Source organism: Eriocheir sinensis, chromosome 20 (assembly GCF_024679095.1).
Source record: "Eriocheir sinensis breed Jianghai 21 chromosome 20, ASM2467909v1, whole genome shotgun sequence".
NCBI classification, from domain to species: domain Eukaryota; kingdom Metazoa; phylum Arthropoda; class Malacostraca; order Decapoda; family Varunidae; genus Eriocheir; species Eriocheir sinensis.
In genome coordinates, this window is record NC_066528.1 from 8,936,422 (window position 1) to 8,957,406 (window position 20,985).

General features: G+C 42.5%; 1 protein-coding gene across 5 annotated transcripts in view; it reads right to left on the reverse strand.

The window, feature by feature from the left end:
• Positions 1–1,146: 1,146 nt before the first annotated feature.
• LOC127001154 (uncharacterized) overlaps positions 1,147–20,985 on the reverse strand; it is a 66,445-nt gene continuing 46,606 nt past the window's right edge. For all 5 annotated transcript variants that reach the window (XM_050865365.1, XM_050865363.1, XM_050865367.1 and 2 more), the window contains exons 11-18: positions 16,845–16,944; positions 15,773–15,894; positions 14,230–14,502; positions 12,986–13,144; positions 12,611–12,754; positions 5,697–5,824; positions 2,499–2,763; positions 1,147–1,322 (exon numbers count right to left, since the gene is read on the reverse strand). In XM_050865365.1, coding sequence (XP_050721322.1) covers positions 1,173–1,322; positions 2,499–2,763; positions 5,697–5,824; positions 12,611–12,754; positions 12,986–13,144; positions 14,230–14,502; positions 15,773–15,894; positions 16,845–16,944 — 1,341 coding nt within the window. In that variant the 3' untranslated portion in view covers positions 1,147–1,172. The remainder of the gene's footprint in view (positions 1,323–2,498; positions 2,764–5,696; positions 5,825–12,610; positions 12,755–12,985; positions 13,145–14,229; positions 14,503–15,772; positions 15,895–16,844; positions 16,945–20,985) is intronic.

Sequence of the window (20,985 nt, forward strand, 5' to 3'; positions counted from 1 at the left end):
GTCACGTGACGCCCACCATGGCTAAGTGCGTATAACATACTTCATGCAATAGTTTGTGGACCTTGCTCCTTTGGGTTAAGTAATATTGTTTTTTTACCACCAGCGTGTAGGCAGGAAATGGACAACAAACATTTGATCAGGTTCACGCTCATTGTGGAGGTGTTCATGGTTTTCAGATTCTCAGAGCTATTACTGCTAGTGTGCACACGCTCACACGTGAATGCTGATGGAGGAGCCGAACATCAAAGTCTCACTCCAGATAATACGCCTCGCCTTCTCTGCTGTTATTATTTTGTAGTGATATCTTGGTTTAACATGTGTTACATACGCATACTACATATATTTTCACCACTTAATTATGAATAAAGCCTCCCTTACACTTCCTGAATAGCAGTGAACCTCTCCACCACTCACACCAACACGAATTTAACACTGCTCATTCACAACAACACTTGAGTAGTACTACTGCGACGTTGCCGGTTGGAGGGAAGGCTTACCACTGTGGGTACAGGAAATCATTTCTGCAACTGTACATGAATCTATCACCTTGACGTCTAGTCATTTCCATGTCTACTGTAGTACTAAGTACTGTAGTTAGTGTAGTATTTTTTTCCCTCATGGCGTCCATTTGGATAATTTAGCCTTTATAATCACTCTACTTTGTATAATATGAAATATTACATTACATGGTATTGTCCCACTGAATTTAAAATTGCTACAAAAATAAAATATGTATTTGGACTATATAAATGTCAGTGTATGTTTGGATCTATGCCTATGGTACTGGTCCGCAGAATTTGTTTCACTTGCTTGACTGGTCTGTGGCTTTGAAAAGGTTAGGAGCCACTGCCCTAGAGGACTCAGGTTCAAGTCCCACCTGCTACTACTTGGTGACAATTTTCAGTCATTGCCGAGTGGTCTAAGACAACCCACGTGCTATCTTGATGGCCACTATCAACCTGGACTCTTGTGAAAGTCTCTTAAGAGGATCAAGTGGAGCTCTGGGGGGACAACATGAGCCAAGCAAGAATGGCACTACCAAAAACACTTGCCTGCACCACCAACATGTTGGGGCTGACCAACAGGCCCCATCATGAATCACTACTGGCACTATAGACCCAATATAAAAAAAGTCTCTCACCTTGATGCTGCTGCGAAGATGATCAGATGCTTCAACAAGATGAGATCTGGAAGGAGCAGGTGGCAATGCTAAACTCTGTGAAGTGTATGCAACCAATGCTGCTGCCCTTGTGTCCTCTCCAGCTACAGTTCATGAGGCACACCAGAGCTCCTTCAACAACAGTGTCTGCATAACCACAGCTCTGCAGGCACAAAGCTACAGTCAATTATGAACCACCTATAAAGTCTTAGAGCTTAATACTTTATGGGAAAGCATGGTTAGACCAACATTCATGCCATTCTAACTACTTTGTCCATGAATGTTATTGATCCTATTACTTGTTATTGATTCTGTTCCAACACTGTATTGCCACTACCTTCACACCTCCAACTTTGAAAACTTATTACAATACTTCAGTAGACCCTCTGTTTAACCCTTAGAGGGCAGGTGCCCGCAATCATGGATGGCGATTAAGTGGGTTCAAATGATGGGTGACCATAATAATGGTTTACTATTGTGAGCCTTTATTTTAAATCCATGAGGGTTCCTTTTCTAGTACAGCTTCCTGCAATAACTGCATAACACACAGTGTCCTCTACCACCCCTGAGGGTTCCTTTTCTAGTACAGCTTCCTGCAATAGCTGCATGACACACAGTGTCCTCTACCACCCCTGAGGGTTCCTTTTCCAGTACAGCTTCCTGCAATAGCTGCATGACACACAGTGTCCTCTACCACCCTTGAGAGTTCCTTTTCTAGTACAGCTTCCTGCAATAGCTGCATGACACCCAGTGTCCTGTACCACCCTTGCTGCAACCTTCCTTCAGTGGCAGTGTTGGGCACTGCTAACCGGTAAGTTAGCTTCGCTAACTGGTAATCTACTATCTAACCTGGCCTTGTTTAGGCTAAACCACTGAACTGATTTTAGTGAACTGAAATTAGTGGAAGCTAATGCTAACCACTAATTTTTTATATGGATTTAGCTTCAGTTTTGTATCTTGTCTCTAAAACACTTAAAAACAGACCTGGTGACCTGAAATATCAATATGTTGTAGCTCATACAAAAAGTTCCCCTAATAATTGTCCAATTACCCAACTTTAAGGCGTAATTTACCCAAAAGTGGAAGCCTTGGAATTATTGCGCCATGTTGCTCAACTGGTGCTGTGTCTGCCCACAACGGATCAGAACAAACCTGTATTAATTTTTTAGTGGACTTAAAGTTAGCGGAGGAGGAACTACATAGCAGAAGCTAATTGGTCTGCTAACAGTTTCCAAAGTTGGCGAAAACGCTAATCAGCTAAAGAAAAAATTAGCTTCTCTAATTAGTGGTTAGCGGATTAGTGGAATGACAATGAAATAAAAATTTCATTACTTCCTACCTTTAAACCACCCCAGAAATGGACTGCCAGAATATTGAGATGGTGATCTACGAGGTGTACCGCCTGAAACTTAGTGTTGGGCTTCCCAACTCTCAACACCACGCCAGTCACATCCACCTCCTGCCACAGGGGTCTCAGCTCTCCTAGGTTGGTGAGGCACAAAGGAGTTACTGAGCGAGCATACTCTGATCGCCACAGTAATGGGCCTCTCATGGAGCGCTCCCACTTGGTTTGTCGAGTGGATTTAAACTGCCTGCTGCCCCACCTGAGGAAAAAATTGTTTAATGGGAAAAAATCTCAAGGAAAACAGAGTGAATTGTGCTGGATTTACACTTACAAAAGGAAATGTTGATTAACCCTTTCAATACAGTGACGCAGACATCAGTGTCACAGTATGGAAAGGGTTAAGAGGAAATGGAAGAGGATTAATCCTCTTCTAAACCTCTTAATTCTCTTCCATTTCCTCTTAAGAGGTTTAGAAGAGGATTAAGAGGAAATGGAAGAGGATTAAGAAGTTTAGAAGAGGATTAATCCTCTTCCATTTCTTAAACCCTTTCCATACTGTGACGCTGACATCTGCATCACATATTGAAAGGATTAAAAGGAGATAATTGCATATATGATGTAAATGTTCCTTTAAACAAACCATTTTAGTTAAGAACCTGAAAATACATTTAAACAAATTCAACATTAGAGATTATATTTTCCCAAATGTACTACACTGGGGGTAAAGAATACAAAAAGACAAAAAGTGGGGCACTTACTTAACTAGAAACAAAAAGCTCTGCTAACCGCTGATACACACCTAAAAAGCTAGCTTTGCTATCACTAAACTGCTAAACCACTAAAAAATTAGCAAAACCTAACATTAACAGCTTTTATCATGTAAATTTAGCTGTGGTTTGTTTTACTGGCTCAAGTATAAAACCATGAGACTTAGAAAACTAAAAAGGTGATGATCTTATAGCTTATACAAGAGCTTTCTGAAAAGACATAGTTTGCCAAGATCAGGTGAAGATACATGTGTATAAATAAACTAAATTGCAGGATGGTGTTCCTCTTATCCCTTGACTTAAGAAGAAAGTCCTCCAGGTGGGGCCTCAGGATCTGAGGCTCCTGTCTCTCACTCTCCTCAGCGTGAATGGCTTTCTCCTCAACTACAGCCACTGCTGACTCCTCAACAGGCCTGCCATCCTTAGGCAGAACAAAACATTTTCACCTTCCACAGCACACGTTGCTGTCGCCGACACATACCGTATTTTGCGGCGTATAACGCGCACCTTTTTCACCAAAAAATTGCCTGAAAGTTTACCCCTGCGTGTTAAACGCTGAAGGAACAATTTTTTTTTTCTTCTTTGGGGTGTTTTAAGGGTCTTTTTTTCGTCTTGTCCAATAACAACTGCAAACTTACATTTATTATTGTTTATGATCCTTCATAGTCCATAGCTGTCTTATAATGTTACCATAGAATACAGGGCGATCAAATAACTACTATAAAAAAATGAAATCGGTGGAGGATCACCCATGCCTTGTTGTTATCCTGCTTCTCCGTCAGGCGCCGACACGACCCAGCCGCCATTTGCATTGTTTTGTATGCTAAATCGTGGCAGCGGCAATGCACTGTCCATGCTGGTGGTGCAATCGTCGCCGCAACAATTGATCAGTTTTAAATCTCCCGCTCACAATACATGTTCCAACACTATTCCACACTCCATTATAACTTTATTCTGATTGGTCCACGTCACAGAGTGGGCTGTCCTTGCTCCCCCCCACTACCTCCTATACAACCACACCCATACAGCAAAGCCGAGCAAACAGCTGCATGCTGTGTATCACCAGAATGGGGTAAATTTTGTCTTGCCTAGTTGTCTGTCACAACCTACAAGTGCTAGTGAGAATAATGGGGTAAATATGATATCAGAAACTGTACATCATGAGTCTTGTACGACGAGGTATTTCTCGCAACACCAGCCTGACCACCATTTGCACTGTTTGAAAACCACACAACCACACCCATACAACAAACAGCTGCATGCCGCATGTCACCAGAACCGTGTGAATTGTGTCTTGCCTAGTTGTCTGTCATAACCTACGAGTGATGGTGAGAATAATTTGATAATTATGATATCAGAAGCTGTGCATCATCAGTATGTAAGGGGATGTATTTCTCACAACACCAGCCCGGCTGCCATTTTCATTGCTTTACTCTAGAACACTTGTCAATTCAAGCAGTACAGGTTACACCAAAAATATATAAATTTCGGGAAACTGTACATCATCAATGTTCTTTAACCGTACATATTTCTGAGCATTTTAAGAACTATTTTTTTTTCCAAAATTTTTGTCTTAAAGTTTAAAAGCGTTATACGCCGGAATGCATTATACGCCATGAAATACGGTACATCACGTGTCTGTAACGTGACAATGTCATAAGTGAACTAAACTCAGGACTGCAGAATTGCAATGCTGCTCAGCTATAGCCATGTCCACCAACCACATCTTGTTATGCTTACACTTGGTCAGGCAATAGTGTGGTTGGCAGACTGTTGATGACGCCCACAACAGACAGAAAAAAACACCTTTGAGCATTATTTGCGGACGTAAATTTAGCACCACTAAATTTTAGCAGAAGCTAATTGTTTGTATAACAGTTTCCATACTTAGCAAAAATGCTAATTAATCAGCTAAAGAAATAGTTAGTTTTGCTAATTAGTGGCCAGTGGATTAGGAGAACCATGCCAACCATGCCAGCCGGCACAACACAAACATTACTGATGCCTTCAATTGATGCCTTCATGACAAAAATTAGAATCTTTACTTAGTACTTGCACTGCATCTTTCAATTTGGTTATAATACATACAGACACCAAACAGTGATTGTATGGAGAAAATTGAGGCCATTGGTAACAAGAGCCTCTCAAGTAGCATGGGGCAACTCGGGTTACTATGGTGGGCCAGTGGTTGTTTTGTAAGCTAAAACTAATCTATACTGCATGAATTCCTTGGGCATGCAACCCATTTTCCAGAAGTCCACTGAACTCCTTCATTTGTGTGGACAACCCTTGACTGGATGCCTGCACACTGCTTGCTTGGGGAGACCCTCAAGCATGGAAGGTGCCCCCTAACCACATGTACTGTTACAACTGACAATTCACAAAATATTCAATATAATTGAAAATTTCCAAATAACTATCTTACCTGAACCCAACAGCCATCAAGTAATGTATTATAAAGTAGGACTCCTCTGCAAGCATCTCCCTGAACTCCAAAGAGGGTCTCCACACAGTCACTAGCGCTCCATCTCTCTTGCCATCAATGATTCGAACCTGAGGGAGTTAGCATAAAGGTAATGGTAAATGGAGACATGTGCTGGAGCAGCAATGGTCAAATAAATGAACATTAAAGATACAAAAGATCTCTATATCTCTAAAAGCATTATTGCATCACACACCTTGAGTAAAGGAACCAATTGCCAATCCAGTGCAGAATTAAAGTACAGGTTTCCCCCACTTTACGGTTGGGTTAGGTTCCTGAAAACCAGATCGAATAACGAACGATCGGACAGCGAACTTAAGGTTTAATAGAATTTAATTTAATGGGGAGAGTAACCTACGGTGATGATGAGCCTTGGCGGCCGGCCCGCATCGGTGCCGCCCGAGCGGAATCCCCATCGCGGCCCGCGCGTGTGTGGCTGTATTTGTTGTGGGTTTGGGCTTCTCAATTTGCCGATTCCCATCCTCCACATGTTGCACGGGACTCCTTTCCTTTCTTCCATCTCTTCTTTTTGAGAAAGAAGAGATGGAAGAAGGGAGGGGGGTTCCACGCAACATGTGAAAAACAAGAGTTAGCAAATTGAGGAGCCCAGGCCCGTGGTGGGCACAGCCACACACATGCGGGCCCCAACGAAAACACCGCCCAGGTGGTGCCTCGTCAGCGTCTTTGCCATTAATGTAGACGCTGTTTCACCTACTTTCTTTACATTGGGTGCTTGTTTGATTATAGTAGAAACAGTAGATTGGGGCAATTGCAGGAATTTGGCGATGGAGTTAGCCCCTTCACCTTCCTCATGGCGCTTAACAATTTGTTTTTTCTCTAAAGATAAGCTTTTCCTCGGTCTTTTGGCCTTTATTTCAGCAGCACTAGTTGTTGCAGGATGCTTGGAAGCCATCACGTATGTATCACTCGTAATACCAACAATGAATGTGAATTATATCAAAACACGAACACTGGTGTAGACGGACTGACGGAGTAAACACAACTGAATAAATTGCGGGAATGAGTTTCGATGGGTGGCCGCTGGGGCGTGGGAGGCGCTAGGATTGTGGTGCGTTTGTTTACGGTTTGGTGGTGATCGGTTAACTGAGCGCCTTCATCGAAAAACGAGCGAGCGGTATCAATTCATAACGATCGTATAAGCGAAATATCGGATATCGAACCATTGAATAGCGAGGGAAACCTGTACAGGCAAACAGGACTCACACTCACAAAAACGTCATCATGATCAATTAAACTGTTTCCTGCACTGTTTTCATTAAAATTGTCAAAATTATTTGACAGGAGAAAAAAATCACACCAAAGCACATTTTTCAATCATTGAAAATGTAATATGAAGCTGATAACCTCCCTGGAGCTGCTGAATGATTATTTCAAATGAAAATCAACTTCAGGGAAACATCACGCCATTTCTTAATTACCAGTGTAACGCCATGGGTGTATGTATGTGAAACATATGCCTATGCTGAAACTATCTGCACTCATTTTCAGATCCACAGCTTGATTCAAACCAAAAAAAATTAAGAATCTGATTTTTTGTTAAAATTTAACTCCCAACTACCGTCAAACCTCAGTTTACGAGTACCTTAGTTTATGAGCATTTTGATTTATGAGCAAAACGTCCCACAAAAAATGCCTTGGTTTACGAGCGGTGACTTGGTATACAAGCATCCTGTTTGATCCTTTTTTTGTCGCCACCCCCCGGATGGGGACACGGACTATATGAAGGCTGTCAGGGTTAGGCGTGTACGTCCTCGAAGTGACTGCTCATGAAGGGGAGGGGAGGATGCCGATAGACTGACTCTATCAGCTTACGTCAGCCTAGCTGACCAAGTCGGTCTTTCGACGAGGACTAGCGTGTCTCTTTGTACAAGTCGAAGAAGTTAGCGTGGGTTCCCTTTGTTCGCTGCAAGACGAGAGTGCTCAGAGCAGAAAACAATGGGAAGAGAGTCTCATTTAGGGCTGGCACCTTGATCTAAAACAAATAAGGAACACAACATTCCATCCTCCAATACAGAACAAATCCATATTTGAAGGAAAGGATGGCAACCCTAAAACTTATCTTGCCTGCCATGACTGACAGCCACTGCCTGCTGCTGGTGAAGGCAAGAGGAAGGGGGGAAGAGATGTTACAATGTGTATTTTACATATATTTCAGGACGACCCTTGACAAACATAATTTTATAGACTGGTTTTGTGGTTCACCGAAAAATGCGCTCAATACATTTTTAAAACACTGAATTTTATTTGCTTAACTATTCAGACAGGCAAATACGGAACAAATGGCATTCCGTATTTTAAGGAAAGGGTGGCAAGTTTGCAACCCCAATGCATCATCTGGCAATATATGGCCTTCTTGAACGACTCCCCATTCTTGAGACTGTTTTTCACCTCCCTCCCGTAATCCGCAAGAGTGCTCTATCTTGTCCATATGATTGGATGAGTCAACAATATTTCTCACTCTGTGACTCATCAAGGACAACACGCATTAATTTAGTCACAGTTACGGGATCTACAGTTCATTAGGAGTATTTCAGTAGCTACTTAGGGTCACTGCATGCGATGGAGTTTCTTAAAACGTCCTTTTTCTCTACAAAATATTGACAAATGGCATCGTTTCAATTTCTTGTTTCTAACGATGATGATGATGATACCGGGAAGTTCTTACTTATCATACAGTGATGCTTTAAAATGGTCTGTGGTGCAACAGTAACACAACAGTAACCTCGTGAACTTTATGTCCACCCCCACCTGGTCATCGCCATAGGCCTATGGAGGTGCGGCCAGCAAAACAGTGGCCGTACCCAGCCCCGCCGCGGCTTGCGCAGGACCCCTGATTCTTCCCAAGAATTGGAAGAATTCTTTAAAATCTGACACACCAGAACAAGAAACGCAAAAATTTTGCAAGATTTGGGGTTAATTCTTCCTCGGTCTAGGGTAATTCTTGACTGCCAGATGACGGCTCTTATCTCAGTCCGCGTTGTAAACTCGTAGAAATAGCACCCGAGGGCTCGTGCCATGTTTCAGCACTACAGTGTGAGTTCTTTGTGTTTTAACAATGTCCCCCAGAAAGATGGTTAAAAGGGATGGTGCTGCAAAGAAGAAAACAGAAACGGTGGATACTATGCTCACAAAAGTAATGGGGCAAGCCTTGGCATCTTGCATGCCCTCCTGCACGTGACTGACTCGCTCACCCTCCATCTCTGATGATACATCGGGTTAGTTTCATGTTGGTGGTCGAACGTAGTTCTGGTGCCTCAAGAATACAGAAACTACAGCTAATAAAACCCGGGGTGAAACCTTCCCCTCGAGCGCAGCTAGCGGTTGCGGGAGCCTCCGTAACAACCGAAACACATTGATTTGTGTTTCATATTATTTATCATCGCTATTTTGTTTGTAAAATAACTTTAATTCTGTAAAAAATAACATGCAAAATGATTTTTATATAAACATTTTTTTTGAGATATGGGATCCAATAATGAAATTTACATTAATTCCAATGGGGAAATTCATTTTGGTTTACATGTGTTTTGATGAACGAGCAACATTCCAGAACCAAGGTATGACTGTACTTCCTTATCTAATAACTTACTGCAATGAAAAAATACCAACTATACATTATATAATTTCTAAATGATTGATCATTTAAGAACTTTGAATTTCATTCTTCTTTTTGTGTTGGAAATTTTTATTTATTTATTTTTTTGTGATGGTTCTTCTCAGTTTGTGCAACTATTTGGAAAAATAGTTGCAAAGTAGTTGTAGAAAAAAAAAAAAAAGAAAAAAAAAATGCCACTTTTGAGATATCGAGGTTTAACCCTCAAAGCGCGGGTGTCGACAATAGTTGACAGCTGGTGCCTGGGCTCAAATTGCTGGTGCTGACAATAGTCGACAAGGCATTTTTTGACTTAGTGTGCCGTCAAATTTGATTGTTTGTGGTGAAGTCGTTTTCTTTCAAACAATGCCCAACCATGCTCTCTTGACTAATTATTGGTCAGTGTATGCCTTGTGTAAGCTTTGAGAAGATGTCCGCTAGACATCCCACCTCTTCTCACCTTCCAGAAAATTTCATCCACAAGATGGGGGCCCTCTGACCTCAACACCCATCAAGGGCAACAAGAAGGCCTAGAAGTTAAGTTTTTTTTGGGTGTGGCTCACAAAAACTGTATAAAAGTTATGCTTGGCAAAATTTTCAAGTGTGTGATCCCACAGCACGAGGAGTTCTCTTATCTTGTAGACAAAGCAGCTCTGCCAATCCACTTCACGATTCTCTTGGCAGCCATCGGCCACTCCTCAGCCACTACTGTCGTCTGTTTGTTTACATACAGCCGCGCGGTTGGTCGTATCCCCAACAGTTTTCCAACTGCATGGACAACCGACAACTCACTCCTGGTTGGGCGTACGGTACACCCAACGGTTGGAGGAAAATGGCCAGTGTGACACCACCTTCAGGTGGTGTCACACTTGCCCATTTTCCTCAAAACGTTTGGGCTAGGAGCAACCAGTTGCCCATACACCTAACCAGGAGCGAGTTGTTGGTTTGGGAAAACACTCCTGTCCACCCATCTTTGAAGCCATGATCGTACCATACCACAACAGCTTCTTCCTTCCAATTAACTGTAGCAACAAGTCCATAATTTGAGTGACAGCAGCACAAGCCACAACAGCCCTTACTTTGGCAAATGGAGCCATGTGGATAAAGGGTGACTGGTTTGTTTAAGTTGGGGATATGTGGTGAGATTCTCAAAGGTTACGTTGTCGCAAGCCAACGCTGTCTTAACCTAAGTTGTTCGAACATCTACATAGGGAGGCTAATTCCCAAAGGAGATCGCAGCCCTGCAGGCCTCAGCTGATTGGTGGAAGACTCAGGGAGCTGTGACGTGACGTCATTAGAATCGGCAGCGAATCACAGTCGCTTCTTAAGGTGAACCAGCCAATCACGAGCCCCGACCGCTGGTGGTGATTTAGTCATCCGCTCCCTCTGGTCACCGAGTGCCTCGACGAGACAGTTGGTACATACTCGTTAACACGTGGCAATATTCAATGTAATGCAAATAAAAAGCCTTTTTTGCAGAAACAGGGAGTCAACCGGTTATAATCATATATGCAATAAATTACTCAGGGTGACATTAGGCAAACTCATACACCTGCCCATGGCCACCTCCCCTGTAATATTGTGATAGTTTGTTGCTTCACACATCACTGAAGGACCAACATTTTCCATCTGTCACCGTTCTCTCACACTTTAATTAGGCTTCTCGGAGCACAATCATTTAGCTACGGGAAGCAGTGACAGCAGTCTAGTGAGCTGTGTGACTTCAGTATGTTGAGGGAAGTTTAGGCTTTGTAACAGCACCGCACACAAAAATGGTTAAACAAATATCTCTGCTGTTGATTGCTCACTATAACTGATAGACTTACTTATTGAACACATGTTCTTCCTATTTTCATGTTGGGAAACACTAATTATAATGCATTCCATATTAATCAGGGAGACCTTATAAGGCTTACGACTGCACCAGACCTACCCTTAACTTACATGCATACGTACGATCACGAAGCGCTTTGAGAATTGCGGTGGAGGCACTGCGTGGTCGTAGGTGTGGCTTATGAGCTCGTAAGAATTTTGAGAATCTCACCCCTGGGCAACCAACCTTGGGTGTATGTGATGCACACCCAGAAAAGTTGGAGTTGCCTGTTGTGCCTGCCGCCAACGTGGTTGGAGGAAAAAGGGCCAGTGTGACACCAGCTTGAGACCATTGTCTTCCGCTCTGAGTGCTTTCGTCTTGCAGTGAACAACGGGAACCCATGCTCGCGTCTACGAATCGTAAAAACAGGATGCTTGTACACCAAGATAACAATCGCAAACCAAGACAGATGTGAAGACAATGTGCCATGTTAGGTGAGTTGTGCTGTGGTAGGTGAGAATGGAGGTATCCCTAATGGCAGTGGCTTTTGTGAGCAAACAAACTGTGGAGAGCTAGCACAGCCCTGTGAGGATTCAGTGGTATCAATGGTTGGGGAAAGGGGTGGGCGGAGATGGGAGTGACAGACTCAAGGTCGCCGCTTCATGCGCCCCATGGCAGCATTGGACTACAGCTAACATTCTCTGTTTCTGAGCTTCTTTACAACTTGATGCCTTCAGCACAGTGGTGTACCAATGTGGTGTGTAATAAACAGTGTGTCGTAAACACAAGGAGTGAGGGTAAGTGGTCTGAAGGGAGCAGGAATGATGGAAGGATGAGTGGCAATGAGCTGATCATTCGCATCTAAGCTTGTGAGAGGAGTGATTAGTGAAGCCTTGAGTGTGATAGAGATGCCAGTTTGCCTCCAGATGCCAGCGAATGTCATATGAATTTCCATTATGGATTATTTTTTGCAATAAAATGAACTGAAGATGTATGCACTAATGTGTTCCCTGCCAACGCAAGTGACATACAAGGGAGGTGGGTGTAGAAAATAGGCCATAAATCTTTAAGTTTTGCTTACTTCCTTGTAAAACTTCGTGAAATGATCGCTTAACTGCTCCAAAATCAGATTTTTTTCCAATATTTTGATTTTTCAAAAATATTTGTGTGATGCTTCCCTTAACAAATTCTGCTCTCTCAGGACAGGAGTGATCATGAAGTGGAGGTGAGCTGTTCCTGTTCCTTTTGAAAATGGTTGGCTTTGGCCCAGTCTTAGCCTCATGGTTCTCTGAACACCTTGATCTTGGCCTCAAGGCATATAGTCAGACCTCAGTGTCTCAACTGAAATACATCTAATAATAGCGTGCAGTCACTTATGTAAAAGGGAGAGACGTTAAAAAATCCATCTTCCAGCCCCTGCATGATGCCTACCTTCATCAGAGGCACTATTTCAAGAGGTTTCTCTGTCTCTGCGAGGCGGCGTGTCACCTCCTGATGCAGCCTGCGCCGGGCCCCCTCAGCGTGCTGCTCCCGCCAGGTTCTTGCCAGTTGTAGCTGATGCAGAGTCAGAAGACCCTGAGGGAAAGTAAAATGTTTCATAAGGCAAAAGGAAAGGATGACTTAATATGTATAATTGTATGAAGTCATTTCTACAGTGATTACATTTTCATGTTTTAAACAATAGTTTTTTCAACAAACCTTTGTTTGGTCAAATTTGTCATAACTAATGTACTGTAGGGCACGCTCTAACCCACTAGACCATTGCAATCCCCCTATGTCAAGAATTCACTGTAGATCAGTCACTACCTCTAAGCTTGATGGATCTGCAGTCTCATTTAGTAGGCGAGAGATGTCTTGACCTTGGGTGAGGCCTCTGATCTCCTCGGGGTTCATGGTTCGCCAATCCCTCTTGGTTGTTTCCTCTTTTTCTTGTTGGTAAAGTTCTTTCTCCACTTCTGCTGTAATCTGAAAATAAAGACAGTTTTTACCTGAAGCAAAAAGAGTCAAAACGTGCAAGTAAAATTGCCGATATCTTTTAATAAAACCAGAATGACAAAATTTCTTAAGTCAGTGGGGCAGAGGCATTGTTGACTTACATGAACACATGACTTATAGGATTGGACTTGCCACATAAAGAGAGTACAGTAAAAGTCCAATAATCCGGAGTCCAAAAGTTCAGATGGTTTGGAATTTTCAGCCATAGGTCATTTTTAGCTTTATCTGATGACATCGAGTAGGAATGTAATCTGTACATGTTTTTCTCTTTTACTGAGGTGTTCTTTGAATATTACAGTTCCATTTGGTTTTCAACCGCTAACTCTAAACTTTGGTCTTCAAAGTCATGTTTTTAACTTGATTAAATTTTGTGACCCAATCTCAGTCTGGACCTTGAGCATTGCCGTCCTCTCAGTTCATTGGCTCTTTTTCACCAGTGTTTTTACCATTGATAACCACTCAATGAATTCCGAGTGTACTGCTCGTTTAGCCTGGATCACGCGAGGTGTTTAGTGCTCATTGTAATATTTTTTGAATAAATAGTGCATGCACCAAGACAAACCACAACCAGCATCTAGCAAAGGATAATGCAAACCCAAGTGCTCCTGCACATAAACCGATATGTCTCGATACAACTTGGAAGGGCCAGCATGTCCCAATCAGTCCACCACTATATATTAAAGGCACAAAGGTGAGGGAATGTTGCACACCTGGCAAAAATAACAGAAGCACTAAAGCTGGCTGCCTCTCCATTTTACTCATAACATATTCATAGCTTTTGATTTTGTTGTTTCTGGCAGCAGAGTGCGAATGTAACAGTGACATGCATCTCACAGTTGGATGCCAGTGGTCTGTGCACCTAACTGGTGTTATGCTATTCCTGTAAATGGTTGTGAAGTTAGGCTTTGGATGACAGGCGCTTTTACAAGTTCACATAACATTGATTTGAAATAGAATGTGAACCTGTTTTTTCTTTAATACCAGAGTTGTCACAGAGTGCAAATGTGTTGCTTGATTTAGCTAAAAGAATAAAAGTAGAAAATAACTTTTCTCACCTGCTCAATTGTCCTCTCTCTCTCTTTTTCAGTTTCCTGAAGCCTTTTCAAGGCAGCCTTTTCACTCATGTACAACCCTTGTGAAGGCTCATAGTAAAGAGTGTAGAGGCGCGCCACCATCACATTCACCTTCCCCACGAGGCCCCCGTTACAAAAAGTGTTCTCAATGAGAGAGGGAATTGGCCCTCTCTGTGGCAGCAAGCCAAGGCGGGCCCACCACCGAGCTCGGCGAGTCATATTGGTGTGGAGATGAAGGCATAACGTGGAGGTGGCCTGAGGAGTGAAAAATACAAAGCTGTGTTAAGAATGTATTACAAATTGAACAGACATAACTACCCTACAGTACTGATGATATAAATACAAAATTCTAAAAGTATACTCTGCCATTTAGATCTTCATTCATGATTGATGCAGTTCTACACATCCTGCCTCATACAATAGTAATTCCCCTTTAACTGCAACACAGTAAAAGTCCAATAATCCAAACAGCAGTGAACCGAACATCATTTGGATTATTGGGAGGGACCCCTCAAAACAAAAAAATATATGCATTTACATAACAAAAAAATTAAGACATATATGCTGTTTTCTTGCTCACTAGTAATGCTTAAGTGTTGAACAGCAGTTAAAGGAAGGTACATCCTTGTAATGAGAGTAAATCCAGAAGTAATAAAGGCAGGAAAAAGTAACACTGCAGGTTCACAAAAATGCCAAACAAGGAGGTGGTGCTGGAAAGGCAAAACCCTCTGACAATCATGGAGTCAAGATAAGGCTGCCTGAGAACTGTTTTTAACTTAATCTATTCTTTTTTCATTCATTTGTAAGACCTTTACTTGATATTACTGTGCTAAACACAATTCCTTAAGCCTACTGCAGGTCACTTTCTTTGTCACTTTCACCTCAAGCACTGGCTCTGGACCAACACTTGTAAAAGTCTTGGGAGGCATCTCTCTGGTGATATGAGGAACTATACAGTCCGAAAATGAAGCGAATATTCAGCTGTTAACGTTTGGACTAAATTTAAGTCTCTGCACAAGTTCCTCGTCCCCGCTGCCTGGCGCTGCTCAGTGAATTTGACGCCCAAGATTTTTTTTTTTAACTTTTAGATTTTTTTTTCAGCCTCCTTGGAAAAGTCAGACTACTGGGATTTTCAGATTATCCATTTTCAGATTATTGGACTTTTACTGCGACATGATCAGCTTCATCATATCCTCATCCATGTGGTGGAATGCCACCCTAGTTTTGGTTAAGAACTAGTAATCTTGCCTCTGTGTTTCTCTGGGGATAAGTTATTTTGAAATTTAACACCTAAATCTTTTTCTCTTATGCTTTCTTAATTTGATCGCTCCCAGTTTTATAATTCTATCGTTCCAGCTGGGTCTCCTGGTTCCTTCGACCCATTCAAGAACTTTACACTTCATCCCCCAAGTAAAGTGCCTGAAAGGAACAGGGCATCAGAGCTATGGCTAGATAAAGCAGGGCATTAGAATTGTAGATACACACACAGAACAAAGGGGTAAGCAACGTCAAAACAAGACAGCACCTGCAAGGGGTGGCACGGGGAAGTTGCCCCAACCAGCTCAGCACCATGGAGAACGAGCTTGGTGCCCACCTTCACCTTTTCCTCTCCTATGAGCTGCACCATGGCTTTGTCCACCACAGCACCTACAGAAGTGAGGAAATAAGAAATATACAATTTGTAATTTCAGCCTAAAGGCTGCCAATACTGAATAAACAATTTATTGTTAATATTATTATCATCATCATTATCATTATGATAATTTTTATTATTATGAAAGAATAAATGTGCAAATAAAGAAAGAAAATAGTTAATGAATCAATAACATTTACTTTCGGAAAAGCATTTACCTTCACTAGGGCATTTTGGTCATCCCAGGCTAATGGTAGGCATTTATTATCTGCTTGGTCCAAACAGAAGCTATGAGGCTGAGAAACAGCTAAATATTGAATGAACATGAAGGCAGACAAACAGCATGGGGTGTGGATCAGTGTTCTCTCATACCCTTGCAGTCGCTAGTATTTTTATGCCCTCAAAGATCACTGTTACTGGGTATTTTTGGTTACAAAATGGACCCATTTGTGATGGCTGTCACCCAGCCCTGACGCTTCAGCTGTCAACTGACCCAGGATTAACCTACCGATTGTCACATGTTACCACAGCCTCCAATTTACTTAAATTTGGAGTAGCGTGTGTTGGACACCATGGGCCATGCTGGCCCTGGGACACTAAACATGCATGGACAGAACTGGCCGTCCTGAGGTGCATGGGTTAAATGTTGAAACACTGGTCTGAATTTCCTCGGATATTTACATGAAAACTATATAACTGTGCGGCTTCCTCCGCAAAGTTTGAAGGTCCACAGGTGGTGCAGAGAAGCTGATGCCTTTGGGCCTTCAATGCATGTCACCATGCTGCCACATACCAAGTCAAGAAGCTGAGGTGCCAGATCATGTGATTTGCAATCTTGTATTTTCTTTGAAAAATAAACATTTAGAGATGCAACATTTAGGAGTATTCCATCTGAGAATCTCTGACAAAAGTAGATGATGGTTATGGCTGTGGCAGGGCTGGGGATGACGATGGCTGCACTCACCTATTCTGTACCAGCCGTCGGTAAGCTCCAACAATGGATGCAAACTCGTGTCTGCAGTGCAGGACTTCACGGCCTCTTTCCTTTCAACCTCAAAGTCCATCTGACAAGAAGCAACATATGTTTTTTGTATAAACATATAAATGTGTAGGATAGATACATATGTGCAGGGCCCGTGAGAGGGGGGTGAAGCTGGTATCTTTACACCAGGGCCCGGTCTCAAAGGGGGCCCGGCCTCAAAGGGGGCCAGTCACCCGACCAGGAGGGAAAAAAATGGGAGAGTAAATGGAGAGAGAGAGAGAGAGAGAGAGAGAGAGAGAGAGAGAGAGAGAGAATACTAATATGCAAAACACACCATAAACATGATATGTATATATATAATAGAAGTTTCTACAGTTTATCAGTAAAATAATAGTTGTTGAAAAACTTTTTCAAAATAATCTTAAGCCTGGAGTGACACCACGTAATTACGTAAATGAATGCAGCTCAGCTGTGTTGGAATATAAGCGATGTAATAACAAAATAAGTTGTTAACTGCAAGTCATAAATAAAGCTCCAATACGGCAAGATGAACAGAATTTACATCCTACCAGTGAACATTTATGGCTTTAAATTGGCTCTTAAAATTGGTCAAATTCTAAAATCCTGATCCCCCCAGCTGGATGGGCTCACTTCGCTCGCCAAATGGTAGGGGCCCAATGACACTCATAGTACCAGGGCCCAGTGATGGCTCTCCCTGGCCCTGCATATGTGGTATAGTTTTTGCAAACACATTCAATTGTGTAACATACATACAGGGCATTTCTCATTTGGCTTGTTCTGAGGGCATGGCAAAAAATTCATGAACTGCAAAACTCAAGGTACTGATAACACTGGATAAGTGACTGATGTTCTCGGTCTTGTAAGGGAGTTGACAATATTTTCCATGCTACCCTTTGCTATCTCAGTACATTCTAATTATAATTAGATTAGATACAAACACATGCACATGAAGAAATTGTTCATTTAACCCCTAAAGGACCGGAGGCGGATATAGCCACTTGACTGGGGAAGGGCCGGAGGCGGTTATAACCGATTTCCTATTTTTACGCTAAATTTAGCTTCTTTTTGCCTTTTTTTGTGGTACACTCAATGGCAACAATGCCCGCGAGCCACTCACAGCACTTATCGCTGCCCTTTCAGTCTCTCCCACACTCTTATCATGTAAGGAAGCACTGACAGTGATTTGGACGTGTCCAATTCCCTGACCACTCCCCACCGCCCGGTCACCTCAGCGCCATGAGTGACATGACACTGACACATTTTTGTTCTTGTTCTTATCATTTATCTTAATTTTGGTCTTGTTCTTGATTAAAAATACAGAAAAATAAAATAAAATACTAGATTGTAATAAGTGTGATTTTTTTTTACCATATCTACTGCACAAACTAGGCTATAATGGCTCTCACACTTCACTGGAGGGCATAAACAAGATGGAAAGGTCCGCTAGCCACACACAAGAGGGGCTGTATAGCATGGAAAGAGCATATATTAAAGTATATCTTGCGTAAAGAGAGCGCGGGGCACCCGTTTTCTTTACTCCCTAGACATAGCCAGTGAGCCACATCGATCACATGCTGCGCTCACCCCAAAAGTCTCTCCTATTCAACTCGCTGTTTCTCCGTAACCACGGCACGTAGAGACTTATGGATAGTGTCATTAGAAAGAAGACTTGCTGGTTAGTACAAAATCTATCTTATTCACTTGTGCAACGAAGGTTAAGCGTAGAGAGTGTGTAAATACAGGCAATTTTCGGGGTTTAGCGCGGGAAGGCCGGTACTGAAAATACAGCCACCCCCGGTCCTCTAGGGGTTAAAAAGACTGAGCAAAAAAACATTGGAAGGAGACACATTTTTTACTGAAAGTCTCCCATTTCAATGACCCCATTCCTGGAGCTGAGTCCTCCAGCACATAGGCAATGCCCTAATTCTCTGATGCTTCATCACCATACTCAAACAGGCAGCCTCTTCTCTGCTCTTTGACTTTCAGGGTCTAAAATTTCAAACTTGTAAACATTCATATTAGATGCAACAAGGTAAGGGCCTGAAAATAATGAACTAGTTTTCATGAATGTTCCGGTGCACTGTTCATGACATTCACCAACACTGATGGTGATGTAAGGGAGTAGTCTGGCTTACAGGAAGCTTTAAGCCCCTCTCTGACAGAGGCATGGATGATCTGAAAACAGTTAAGCTGTGTATGCTTTGATATCAACCCCCCAGAACCAGTACAGGAAATCCCCTATATACGAAAGGGTTAGGGACTGAAAAAACCTTTCGTTTATCGATTTTTCGTATATCGAAGCCATTTCCCCCATAGGATTGTTAATAAATAGGGGGGTTAGGGACCAGCGCCAGCAAAAAAAAAAAAAAAAAAAAAAAAAAAGTTAAATATAACTATGCTTAAAAGCAATTTACTACTCACAATACAATGAAACGCAAGGCTCATAAATAATTAAAAACAATTACCATTTCCTGTTCCTTTACTGTTATAGAAATGCATTACATATGTTAGGACAATCCCCTCTAACTCGTCACTACAACTCATCACTTAACATTGCCAATGTTTACTTCCCAAGCTGTGAAAGGCCAGTTTCGACTCTCGTGCCCGAAACACGTGCCAAACAGTACACCACCGACCACTCCAAGCCCCCAACCCTCCATCACCTCACGTTTCCTCACGCTGGCTGGGATGTGTTTGATTCGAGTCGAAGCAAGGGGTTCTAAACTGGCAACGCTAAGTGATGAGCGTTGAAGTGGAGGGGACTGGACATGGACACTTGCTGCCTAATCACTGCGAGTGTGCGTGAGGGCTGTTGATTTGGCGACCGATATAGACATCGGCAGAGAAACAGTGGGCGCGGAAACTGTCGTACTTTTCGTATATGCGAAGCATGTCTTTCGTGAACCGAAAATTGTCCTATATTTTTCACTTTCGTATATCCGAATTTTCGTACATCGAGCTTTCGTATATCGGGGATTTCCTGTATGTTTCAGCAGCATAACAAAATATAGTACAGTAGAATCTCGAATCTCGATCATAATTTGGACCAAAAATACTGATCGAGATTCGAAATATCGAGATGCGAAGTTAACCTCTTATGGGGAAAAATGCAATTGGGACCAAAGCCTTGCCAACTAACCTATAACAATTTTCTTTTATCAGTTTTTTGCCCTTATGATAATCGCGTTTCTCACTTCCGTTTTTTTTCACACCTTGTTGTGGTCCTTGACTTCCATTCTCACTCTTACCCGAGCCCTGGGCCTTTCCACTGGCCGCAGGAAACATGGTGAATGGGATCCAGGTAGCCAAGTATGTAATCAACCTTGACCACACGCTGGGTTTGAACAGCTGACGGGTGGCTGATGATGATTATGATGAGTGTCGGTGGCATACCCTTTGTATTGGCGCCACCTAAACAGTATTTTTATTAGGGCTTGTGTGTGTGTGGCTGTGTTTATTATGGGTTTAGGCTTTTCAATTTGCTAATTCTTATTTTCCACATGTTGTATAAGACTTCGGCACTCCTACGGAATCCGGGTCCCACCTGGCTCAGCTGTTACCCATAGGCCCAAGTTGCCAGTTATGCATTTTCTTCTGCAGTCACGGTGCAGTGTTACCACGCTGGGGGATGGGGGGTCGTGGGGGGCCAATCCCCCCAATAGAGGTCAGGTTATTTAAAGTTTTGTTAGAGTTTAAATATGCGTCCCTTAGCTATATATGATATGGAGGCGTAATGTCATACAGAAGCCCCCCACCGTTCGCCGCCTCACTGTTCACGGATTTGCTTATTTTATTTATATATTTTTTTACAACGAAGGAGACAGCTCAAGGGCACAAAAAAATGGAAACAATAATAAAAAAAAAGCCCGCTACTCGCTGCTCCCAAAAAAAGAATCAAAAGAGGTGGCTGAAAGAAACATCAATTTCGGGAGGAGAGGTGTCCTGATACCCTCCTCTTGAAAGAGTTCAAGTCGTAGGCAGGAGGAAATACAGATAAAGGAAGATTGTTCCAGAGTTTACCAGCGTGAGGGATGAAAGAGTGAAGATGCTGGTTAACTCTTGCATAAGGGGTTTGGACAGTATAGGGATGAGCATGAGTATA